Source organism: Myodes glareolus, chromosome 6, assembly GCF_982192425.1.
Source record: "Myodes glareolus chromosome 6, mMyoGla1.1, whole genome shotgun sequence".
Lineage (NCBI taxonomy): Eukaryota > Metazoa > Chordata > Mammalia > Rodentia > Cricetidae > Myodes > Myodes glareolus.
Window position 1 is genome coordinate 104,982,281 of NC_142031.1, and position 12,855 is coordinate 104,995,135.

General features: G+C 40.1%; 1 protein-coding gene across 1 annotated transcript in view; it reads right to left on the minus strand.

Annotated features, from left to right (window-relative positions):
• Window positions 1–12,855, minus strand: part of Itprid1 (ITPR interacting domain containing 1) — a 136,616-nt gene that overhangs the window by 11,683 nt on the left and 112,078 nt on the right. The window contains exons 12-13 of the mRNA XM_048440129.3: window positions 7,425–7,507; window positions 5,360–6,544 (exon numbers count right to left, since the gene is read on the minus strand). Coding sequence (XP_048296086.3) covers window positions 5,360–6,544; window positions 7,425–7,507 — 1,268 coding nt within the window. The remainder of the gene's footprint in view (window positions 1–5,359; window positions 6,545–7,424; window positions 7,508–12,855) is intronic.

Below are 12,855 nucleotides of genomic sequence, written 5' to 3' on the forward strand. Positions count from 1 at the left end.
CTGGAAGGTCAAGATGAGTTTTTAGCTTTATCCTTAAAATCACGTAACCACGATCATGGCAGTTTGTTGATTATTATTTCACCCAGACTCTTGAAAATGGGGATACTATTCTAAGACTGATACTTTGATATGAAGACTCTACATCATTTTGTTTTGAGTTTCCATATTTGTTTTGACTGATGTATTTAGCTTTATCATGAGAGAACCCAAGCCAGTTGAGGGAAGTCTTTGACACATGTTGATGTTGGCAAGAAGGCTTAGATATTGCCAAATTATGGCTCATAAAAATTGAAATGGTCTTGAAGTCCATGCGAGCATCTTTTGTAGATAAGTGTTCAGACACAAGCTCTGTAGTGGCTGTGTCTGTAGTCAAAATGCTATTCGGATTTCAAATTCAAGTCACATGGTTGATCTTTTCATTCCCAATATCTAACCAAGTCACTTCCCAGAATGAAGGGTGACCGGACAGCATGAGGGGGCACCTGTTGCTCAGGAGGGAACTGGTTCAGTGCTTCAAGCCAAATTCAGGTAACTGCTTTCAGAGTTCAAGGGACAGCAAGGCCAGACCCTGGCAGCACAGTGCTCAAGCAGACTGATGTCATTAACACTGGGCTTTGAGCTCAGCTCACTGTCTGGGGGTAACCCTTTGTGATTAGAAAATAAGGATTGTAGGGCTTGGGTTTGGGGAGAGCTGAAAGCCGGTTTGTGATGTTAAGACTACAGTGCCCTGAAAAATTCTAAAGTGCTGCCATCTCTTGGTAATTCAGAAACACACAGCTTAACTCCAGAATTGGCAATAAATAAATAAATATCAAAAGAAAGGAAACACCAGGCAAGGGGAATAAGAGGGGCAGTGGAGTTGATCTCTTTTTTTTTTCCTTTGTAAAGTCTGGGTAAAGCCCACATAAAATGCAAGGCCTGCTCTACTGTCCCAACTCATTAACGCAAACTTCAACAGTAAGAGTGACAGTATAGAATCAAACCAAAACAGCAATACAGCTTTTCACTTTCTAATTGACTCACACATTTTAAACTTTGCACAATTTCTTTTTCTTTTAACTCAAGCCTATAAATATTACAGAAGATTTTTTTAATACTCAGAAATCTTATTTCTAGTGCATCTTATTCTGGAAATACTTTTGGCTTTGCATTAAGAAATCTTTATTAAATTACTCCCGAGCATTCATTTATAAAAGATTAATTATATGAACTAATTAGTTTTCCACTGACAATTATTGTTAAAAATAACAACTCAGGTACACATCTGAATCTCTTCACATCAACAAGCCATTCTTCTAGGTAAGCTAGAAGATGACAAAGCCAGCATGGTTTCTCCATGGTGTCATGCATCACTGGGTAAAAGACAATGGGAGGGGAGATGTTTTTTCAAACCAAGATTTTACCAAAAATTCTCTTACTTTTAACATCTACTTTGAATGTCTGTTGCCATTTGACAGACAGCATCCACCTCCATCTGGAACCTTCATTTCACCCCTGGCCTAGTTCCTAGTTATTTCTGTCCTAATAGATTTCTTAACCCTAGCTATCCTACATTCAAGCCACATTTCCTGCAGAACCTTTTCCGGGTTTCACAGACCCAGCCAGGCCGATTCTCAGGCTCATTCACAGCACACGTCACCACATACGCTGCTTTCCTTCACCGTTCTTCACATTTCTCGAGCAGCATGCTGCTCAGGGGAAAAAGCAACCCCATGCTTACCTACATGTGTGTGCAAGCATGTGTGTGTGTGTGTGTATGTGTGTGCGTGCATGCAAACAGACATACATATGGAAGTATATCTGAGCACATGAGCTCACTGTTCCCATTGAATGAGTGTTTTTGGTTCCTTAGATTTAAAGAAAGTGAAATACAGGGCCATCTAGTAAAACTGGAGAGCATCGATTTCAGACAAAGCAATTACTTTTGTGTCTTTTCTGTATAATTACAAATTCTTTTTTTTTTTTGGTTGGGTTATGTGTGTGTGTTCATGTTTATGTATGTGCAGGTGTGTGTGTGTGTGTGTGTGTGTGTGTGTGTGTGTGTGTGTGTGTGTGAGAGAGAGAGAGAGAGAGAGAGAGAGAGAGAAAGGTTGACATCAAGTATCTTCCTCAAACATCCTTTGTCTTACTTGGGGGATAGACTCTCTAAATAAACCTGGAGCTCACCTATTCAGCTAGATGGGCTAGTCAGCAAGCGCCAGACTCAAGGAGGAGGAAGGATACGGTATTATGAGGCAAGGGCTAGGGAAGTATGGGTAGCAAAATTTACACTCAACCAACTGTTGCTAGATTGACACCTACATACAAGTCTGAGGATGATGATTATGACAATGGGTCACAAAACCTCTCTGTGCTAGAGTGCCAAATGAAGTGAAACACCTGTTTCTGGATTTCAAATTGTTTCACACAGCTAGAAGTATGTATGTCTAAGGTCCCCTTCTGACAGAATTTAGGGAGGGAGACTCTGGTTCATATTTAGGGAATTTCCTGGCACCAGCCTAACCTCAGTCTCTGTCCCTATCATAATCAGCAGCTTTAATCTTGAACCAGCTATGGGTTCCTACACTTGAGTACTTTCTCCAGATCTCATCAGGTTGATAGCGACTCTCAAACAAAATTTGAGGCAACCATTTTCTAGTTTCCCAGTCTACTGGTAGCTGCTTATTATTTATCTTCTTAACACTGCCAAGAAATTATAGACATTGTTTTTAATTCATGGGAGAGATGTAATCAGAAAATAGATTTAGTATCCTACCACAGCATTATAATTATCATATTATATATCATATCATATTTTATTGGATATATCTCAAAGTACTCTTCTGAATTTTTGGACATAGTTTTGATTGTATTTTTCTTGTTATTTTAAATAAAATGTAAGGCTAAATATTATTTAATTTATGCTTCTTTTTAAAATTTTTCTTTGAGGTAAGGTCTCATTATGTAGTCCCAACTACTTGTTATGTGTATCAGACTAGCCTAGAACTTATAATGATTCTCCTGCCTTAATCTACTGAGTTATGGCATTACAGAAATGTGTCACCATACCTAGACTAGGATTTCACTTGGAAGCAGGAATGTTTATTTCTATGGTCTAGTAATTTATATAGGATGTCAAATGTCACCGTCTTTGGCTAACTTTCATGCCCAACATGATTTCACAGAAACTGAATGGTCAAGTGAATGCTTATTGGTGTGGGACACTTCTCTAATTTGTCAATTATATTTTAAATAGACACTGTTTGGCTGGTAGCCAGACAGGAAGTAGAGGTGGGGCAATGAGAACAGGAGTATTCTGGGAAGAAGGAAGTTCTCCTCCAGTCCTGCCCAGACCACGGAAGGAGCAAGTTGTGACCTGCCCTGCTGATAAAGGAACTGAGCCATGTGGCTAACATAGATAAGAGTAATGGGTTAATATACATTATAAGAGTTCATGTATAAGAAATAATGGGCCAATCAGTTTATAACCTAATGTAGATGCTCTGTGTGATTTTCTTTGGGACCTAATGACTGTGAGAACTGGGCAGGACAGAAACCCCAACTAGCAGGCCCCCCCATGTTACAGCTTATGACTCCAGAGTTATGGTTTTCAATATTGACAACACTTACATTTTAGACTAAATAATTATATGATGTGGATTTGTCCTGTGCATGTAGAGTAGCACGCTTAACAGTATCTCTCATCTTTGCTCATTTGTTGCCAGTATCATTCACTTCTCTTTCAGCTGTGACAAGTAAAGATGTCTCCAAAGATTGACAGTGTCATCTAATGTAGGACCAGGGTAGGAAATTATTCACAGTAGAAGAATAATTCCTTAAAGTACTTATAACCTCTAAATAAATGACAACAGTGGTGATTTTCCTATTCTCCTAGATTTTATTTGTTTTGGTACTGAAAATTGAGGGACCAGGCAATTCTACCACTGAGCTGTATCCACAGTCCCATTATCTAGGATTTGAACCTGGCTGTTTTGACACCAGGCTCCCAGCTATACATCAGCCTTTGCCCTTTTCTTCCACTGAGTAAGATACCCAGAGCTGATTATAATGCCTAGGTGAAGCTTTCTATAATTAGTGCAACCTTTAATCTTGGCTCATTCTTAAGTATTCTAAATGTCTGGTGTCTTGCAACCTGAAAATTCATTTTCTCTGTTTATGTTAGACTTATGTAGAGTTCTTTATGTTAAAAGTCCATATGATAATTTACTTTATCTTTTACATAATCTCTCACACACAGATTTAGATATTTTAAGGTTGGGTACATCTTTGTCTAAAAACTTGAGTTGAGATTTACCACTTAGTGGTTGGAAGGTGCTGAAACACTACCAGTTCTAGCTTCTTTGTTATTGTTTACAAAAGAGAGAGTGCTTGTGACACATAAAAAATCCAATAAATATTATGGCATATAAGATATTGAAGATTAAATGACTCAATATAAATTAAACATTTAGAATAGACCTTCAGTATATTTTTGTGGAATTAAAAGATAGGAACTATCGAACACTGGACATAGTACTAAGTAGTTCACAGTTCCTCTGTAATATCTCTGAACAGCTTCAATCCTGTATCATCAATGTCCTTTCCTCTTGTATGTAGAATTTTAGATATGGTAGTCTCAATATTTTATTTGAAAGTTAGTCTGGAACACCTAGATTATCCCCACTTTAAAAATACTGAAAAAGCATGAAAAAACTCATTAAAGATAAGTTGGTTACTAAAGGGATAAGTACATTGACATCACTCAGCTTTTAGTAACCACAATACTCACATTTAAACCAGTTACCAAAGGTTGACCAGAAGTCCCTCTACATGACACGAGAGGTTCGTGTAATACAATCAAAATAAAACAGTAATACAAATTGATGATTAGACTCAAACCACATCAACTAATATTACCTGGAAGTTTCTTGGTGTTAAATTTTGTGATGTATCTCTCATTATGTTGAGTGCTTTACAAACCTTTATTTCATCCCAAAACAATTTTATGATAATGGAATGAATCAGTCCCTTACGTACATATGTATGAATGTATGTATGTATGTATGAATGCATTTCATGGTACCAGGAATTAAACCCAGGAGTTTAAGCAAGTATTGTACCACTGAGTTACACCAACAGTACTCATCCCATAGTTTTATATGACAGTTTCAGAGACGGAGATGAGACAGGTTCACTAGTGTGATAGCCTTAAACATTTGAGTTAATCTCATAAAGTATATAAAAAAAACATAGCTCATGTTTCAAAACAAGAGGTATGCCTAAGTTTTCTCTGCCATGAAGGAAGATGAACACCATCTCTGTAGTGTTAGTGGCCTTGTTGGTGAATCTGCCTTCCCACCTTTGTAGGGGAAACACTTACAGAACACAAGTCCCTCACAGTAGTATCCTGAAGTATTCTCAATGTCTTCATGAACTGGGCTTCAGGATCCTCTGCATGTGAGTACAGGAAATGCCTGCAAAGAGAGGGTTCTGGACCAGGGCTTTGCCTCCTTCCCTGGCAGTTGGGACAGTGATGACAGTAGACACAACAGTGGGCAGGTATGATGTGGCAGAGGTCTGTTGAGGAGGTGCTAAGAAAACCTGTATCCAAAGAGATGGATTTGGTGAGGGGCCAGGGTCTATGATTTAAGGCATTATTGTGTGAGGGACTGGGCTTGAATTCATATGCGTAAGTCTGAACGGCAACATCATTGACCTGCTTTGCTTCCGTCTGCAGCCTCAGGTCTATGGTATTAACAGGGTCACAGGGACTGCATTCTAAAGCCATTCCTTTGTAGCAGGTCCTCAAGTCTGAAACACTCTGAGCAGCTGACACCAGACTGGAGGACATCTGGGTTGTCACAGACCAAGAGCTGGCAGCGTTTGAGTCAGTGGGAGCACCTCCAGGAGGCTTATCAAGGTGGGGAATTGACTTCTCAGAGTTTCGAACAAGGTCACCTCTCCAGGGCACGGCTCCTCTGTGCTGCTGAGAGGGTTGGGTTAGCCTCTCTTGTACCACAGAACTTCGCTTGGTGTCAGGGCAGACCTTGCTGCTGTTTTCTGTTCCTGGGATCTCAGAGTCCACATGATAGAAATTGTCTGGAGTCTGATCCATCCCGTATGACCTTGGTGATTCAAAGTGATATCCTTGTATTTGCAATTTCCCAGTATCCGTATGCCTCAGAGACCTATCTCCCTTTTCTGTGACAGGATTCACCATGATCCCCATAGTGTTGTCACTTGTCGAAGTAACTACAGTTCCAATGAGACTCCCTGGGTGGTCTCCCATCATCATGGTTTTGGTGAAGGTCATGTCTAGGTTGACTGTGTCTGGTCGCCCTTCCATGGCCTCAAATTGAAGCTCTTCCTCCTCCACAGATGCTGAGACCTTTCCTTCCAAGATACTCCCATCATTACTTGAAAAAGATGAGCTCACCAGGCTCTTGAATTTAGAGTCATTGGACTCTTGCTGACAGTCATGCCATGATGGTTGCCTATGACTCTGATCCCTTGGTTTGCTACCTTTACACTCAGTGGGATTCTGGTTTCCTGGCAAGGAAGATACCTGCAGGAGAAACCGACAGGGGAACATTATATGCACCATTGGCAGTTACACAGAAGTCATGAGCACAGGCTGTCAGCTTGAAATCATGTCATATTACCACTTGCCACCTCTTCCCTATGATGCTCAGCTCATAATTTAGAAAAATCAAAATAGAAAGGAGAGGAAAGGTGAGAATCCTGGCACTTGGCCTACTGTGATTTTTATCATTCTCTGTCCACTGAGTGAGTATATATATATATATATATATATATATATATATATATATATATATGATGTAGGATTTCCCTCTGTATGCTCTGATTACCATTGATTAATAAAAAACTGCTTTGAGCCTATGGCAGGGCAGAACAGAAATAGGCAGGGGAAATCTAGGCTGAATGCTGGGAGAAAGAGGGCAAAGTCAGTGAAAAGCCATGTAAGTGTGCTGGAGACAGACGCTGGAACTTTACCTGGTAAGCCACAGCCTCAATACACAGATTAATGGAGATGGGCTAATTTAAGATATGAGTTAGCCAGAAATATGCTTAAGCTATTGGCCAAACAGTATTGCAAATAATATGGTTTCTATGTGATTATTTTTGGGACTGAGCAGCCAGGAACAAACAAGCTGCCTCCTACTACATATATATACATATATATATATCCATATATAATATATATACATACATATACATACACACATATATACATATATAAATGTGTATATATATACATACACACACACACGTAATATATGGTGTGGACTTAAAAACTTTCTGTTTGTGATAAGCACTTTAGACTCATCCTTCCAAGCTCTACAGGTGTGCATATGACTGGGGGTTGTTGATAGGAAGGAAACATATACAGTAAGCATTCAGTGTCCCATGTTAGCCCCTCCTACCTGGAAGGGGTGGGGCTCTGGCAGCTCCTCCAGAAATCCGCTGCTGTCCGACTGACAGCTGTTTGTTCTGTCCACTCGGGAGCCTTTGGGAAGAAAGAGACCGGGAGCTTAGACGAGTGAAAACATGCTGCCCACCAGATCAAGAGCAAGCCCTCTCTAGGCCTGGCACTTCAGAGATCCTCCATGGTCTGACCGTGAAGGACCCAATGGGGGACTTCCAAGAACAGTTTTTCTCAAGTGTCAGAAAGCTCGTGTCAAACTGCATCTACAGCTTCTCGGTACAAAAGTGAGACATGGACCAGTGGAAGAACTTCTTAAAATGTGATTTGATTGACTGTGAGTTGAATCTTTACAAAAGACAAAAAAATCCAAGAAGTACACATGCCCCTAATGTCACAATAAACCACAATGCATTTCTATGTAATATGTGTGCACTTATATATTCTTTTTCCTTTGACTAAATTTTAGCTATGAACCCTCTTCTAACTTTTCTTGGACTCTAATTCTCAGACTGTAAAGCTACCACCACATGTAGACTGTGGATTTTATTACCATAAAATGCTGGACAGGGCAGAGAAAGAACAGTGGTGTGTGGACAGGATAGGATTTGCAGGCATCATATGTACATGCTGTGTTGTGTTATATTGGGCTGTGTTGTGTAGTGCTATGTTTGATTGTGTTGTGCTATGTTGTGTTGTGTTGGGCTATGTTGTATGTGCTATGTTTTATTGTGTTGTGCTATGTTATGTTGTGGTGTGCTGTGTTGTGTTGAGCTGTGTTGTGTTGTGCTGTGCTGCATTGTGCTGCGCTATGTTGTGTTGGGCTGTGCTGTGCTGTGTTGTGTTGGGGTTGAAAGAACAGGTACCTGATGATAGCTAGTCAGTATCCTAAAGATTAATCTATGGCATTTTATTTTGAGGCAGTGTCTCACACTGCAGGCTGGCCTCAAATCCACTATATAGGCAAGAAAGGAATGATCTTGAACATCTTCTCCTCCTGCCTCTACCTTCTGACCTTGGACTAAAGTTGATACTTAGCACACTCAGTTATATACACTGCTGTGGACCACATCCAGGGCTTCATGCACACTGAGCAAATACTGTTAACTGAGTTTCACTCCAGCCCAAATAATCAGATTCCCATTTTTCTCCAGAGTACGTACTAACATTAGAAGGTCTCATTTTCTCTGGGAAAAAGACAAAGTATGAGTCTAGGAGTTGGTAACAATGGGTGATTGTTGATAAATATGATGCTTACATATCTGATACCGAAGTGAGAAATATAAAATTTTCTACTACTTGGACAGCTAACTGCTGAAGAAAAGTTCAAAGATATTAGCCATTGATTAGATTCTTCAGACAAAATTCAGACTCAAGAAACTGAAAAACTAGGAATCAAGAGAAATAAGCAATTTGACAGTTGAACCTGGATGAGACAGGAACTCGGGGAAATTTTGAGGTAACAGTTTCTCTGTCATAGCCATCACTTCTTATAGTTTTTGTTAAGGATAAAATATGGAAATATTCACCCAAGATCAATCTTAAAAGGACTTTGGATCTTGGCAAGCTGGAATAATAGGGACTAGAATATTTCTACCTCTAGATACAATCAGATACTGGACAAAGCACTTGAAAAATCGGTTCTTGTGGGATAGAAAACTATATAGTAACGATTAACAAACATAAATGAACATAGAAGGATATGTTTTGGAGTGGTACCTAGCCTTCATGAGTGAGTTGTCAAAACAAAAATTGACAATCTTTAATAAAACCCTGTCTTCATCAGAAATATAAATGTTGACACACTCGAAAAAAAAAACACGGTTCTTGCTATGTTTTAGGACAGCAGACAACAACTCATGAGAGCATTGAGCAAAACAGGCTCAATGGTTTGAGCTCCATGGTTACCAGACCTCTGCCTCCAGTTTACAAGCCTCAGTACAGGAACAGGAACTCTTAGAGAGACTTGAAAGACACCTTTAATGAAGGAAGCAGAATTAAGACCCCGGCAAGACCGAGCCATCTAGAGTTTGCTAGGCATGGTGAGAGAAAAGAAAAGGAAGAGTTGTAGGGTCCCCCTGGAGCTATGCTCCGGCATAGGGGAGGACCTATCTGAAGGAATTGAAGGAAATAGGGCTCAATAGTCACCCAAGAATAGGGCATGATTCCCACCTGCCGTCTTAGAAAACTTCATTAATTCACACAGCACAGTGAAGGTCCTGACTCCCATGTGAGGAATGAGGAGCATGAGAATAAACATTGCTGGGGTTTCTCATATTGTCTTAAAAAATAAGTCTCAACTGCATCGGAGTGTTCCCTGGTAACTCAACTCTGCCCCAGGAGAAGCTTAAGAATAGCTTTTTCGGAAAGCAGCAATACTTACCACATGCAAAATTAAATCTACACCGCTTAGCATCTCCTAAAAGACACCAGACATGTGAAATGTTTGTTTCCTCCTTCAATGCACAGTTTCAAACTTAAGCTCACACAGATGGCCCTTATGAAACGTAATGACTCACACAATGCGACAACAAAAAGGTAGGAATATGTGGAAAATATTTGTAGGTAAGAGGGTGGAGAAGGAGATAAGAGCTGGCAGGGGAAGCAATCAAAATGCATTATATACAAAAAGGAAATTGTCAAGGAAGATATAATTAACTATAAAAGAAGCAGGTGAATATGACCCAAACAGGGAGGGGAAAACCTGGCAAATGGAAACCAATCAAGAATTGATGATGGTGTTATAATGATCAGACACTTATGACTATATGCCATATGGCCAAAATCTAGGAGTATGGTGAAATGTGTTGAGTGCAGACATTGAAGGTGTGTGTGTGTGTGTGTGTGTGTGTGTGTGTGTACATTGTGTGTGTATGGGTTTAAGGACCTGAACCAAATTGAAGATGAAAATTAAACTTTTTAGGATAGTTTATAATTGACAAGAATAAAAGCAACTTAAAGACCTCAATAAAAAATTAATGGAAAGAAGACATAACTAGGGAGGGGATTCCAAATATGGAAAATAAGATTTTAAGAAGATTAACTACATCAGTGAACTGGGTATATTAACAACTGGAAAACTCCAAAGAGCATGGAGACCACTTGCGTTTGACACAGATTATGAAGAAAACTGTAGCAAGGTACCTCAGAGACAAATGATCCAGTACTAGCAATGAAAAGAGAAAGCCTTCAAATCGACCCCACATCACATACACAGTAAAGAAAGATGAAAGCAGGAGAACTGGCTTTGCACATAATCCAGGGAAAATATAGGTGAATAACTCCCTTTGAGGACAGACAGCAAAGAGCCTGAAAGGAAGCATCAAATATTCAAAAAGAGTTAAACTCCTTTCAAAAGATAATCGAAAAATGGGGCACACCCAGGGGCTGAGTAGTTGCCTCACATTACTAAGGCCTGAGTTTGATCCCCAGCTGTGTGTGTGTGTGGGGGGGAATTGACTATGTAAACAAAATTGGTAATAATATAGTGCGGGATTAAAAAAACCTTATGAATCTATGAAAATAAGGACTATTATAACATGAAGCAGATTATTTGAAAGGAATTTGTCAAGTAAATGCTTTTAAGTATAGCATTCAATTTTTATGAAACATTAACCCCAGTAATAGAACATGTGTTTACTGCCCATGGTTGAAAATAATTAGTATTTACCATTTATTATGGGAAATTCAGTTTATAATACTTAATTTGTGTAATATATTTAAGACTTGGATGATCTTCTCATAATCAAACTCAACTAGTACTAAAACTTGTCGGCTGGACACGGCCAAAATGGAAGAAAAGTGGGATGATTTTCAGGGTTCAGGGTTTTAGTGGCGATAGGGAGACTGGGGAGAGAAGCGGGGGGTGGGATGAGTTAACCGAGGGTGAGATGAAGAAGCCCAATGAGCATCCATTATTTTTCAAGCTAATTTAAAAATGCAACCTAAAGAAAGGGAGTTTGAACACAAGTGCCTCCATGAGTGGGAAACACTGCTCCAAGAAGACACTGGTTCTTAAATGACAATCACAGCGCTGGACACGGGATACCTTTCTAGATGAGTCATTAGCCAGAGGTCCCAGAGTTGGCTCAATCAATGTGGGATACTACTACTGTTCTTCGTTGCTCACCACAACTAGATGGTAAGTCCCTATCCCTAAAGATACCACTTGCTTTGAATGTAGGACATACAGGAATCAACCTGTACTGACCAGGAAACTCTCTCTGATTGGAAGCTGACATAGAGCGAGAAGGTGCAATGCAGCTTGCTGGAAGAGAAGAAACATCAACGGTCTTATTCAGATTGTGGATCCCACATGCTTTAATATTGACCTGTCTGGGAAGACTTGCCCATTGAAGCAGGAGTGGTGTGATAGTTGGATGGGTAAACACTACCTTTCTGGCTGGATCTGAGCCCCACCCCACAGGAAGGATTTCATGCCTGATACTGTACACCTGATCAAAAACCTGTGACTAAGGGCCCTAGAGGAGAAACTCTCTAGCGTTATTTGGCTAACTGATGATGTTAAATTATTTTCTAATATTAATGTTTCTTCCCGCAGGTTTGTCTTTGCTTGGGTAACAGCAGATGCAGAGACACATAACTGGTCAAAGTGTCAAGTAAAAGTACAATACAGTACGAGTGTTCAGCCGTGGATGAATCATCTGTATTAACTTCTCCCTCTACCCCACTCCCACAGTATCAAAGGCTCAGGGAACATCACAGAAGAAGGAACAAAAAGAATGGAAGAGCTGGTAAGATGGGGAGGAGCTCTATGAAATGGCAGTTTCTGGAGCTGACATCCATCACTGCCGCACACATCAAACACAGCAGTAGTCACCCGCAAAGGAGGAGTGAGACTAGGGACTGGGGAGCATCGAAGGGAGGTACTGGCAAATGAACAGGATCAAAATACCTTGTATAAATGTATGACGTTTTCAAAGAATAGATAAAAATGTTATTTCAAGAAACTTCTTCATGTCCTTTTGAAGTTAGGAAGAAAATCAGATATTTTTGTAATTTATGTGAGAAGTAGATAATTATTATAGTGTATCATTCCAAAAGCTTGATGTAGGTTTTCTAATATTCTTTTACACATTATCCTGACTACTTCACCTAGAGCCTGTCTACTCAGGAGGTGAGTGACAGACCGTTCTTGAACACTTTCCACATGAACTTCCTATTCCAAGCTACCCTATGTGCTTTAGGGCACCTGGCAGCCTGTGGTTTCCGCTCAGCCTGGGAGCCCCTGACAGTGTACATTCAGTCAATAGGACTAACTTCCACATTCTCCTTCCTCATCCCTGCCTATAGCATTAAGAGCAAAGCATCCTCAGTAAGTGGTCTTAAGCCTTGGGGGAGGGTAGGCAAGACAGGACATGGAGCCATTTGCTTGGGTGAAGGGTCTGAACCCTGTCTGTGAAAGACTCCCA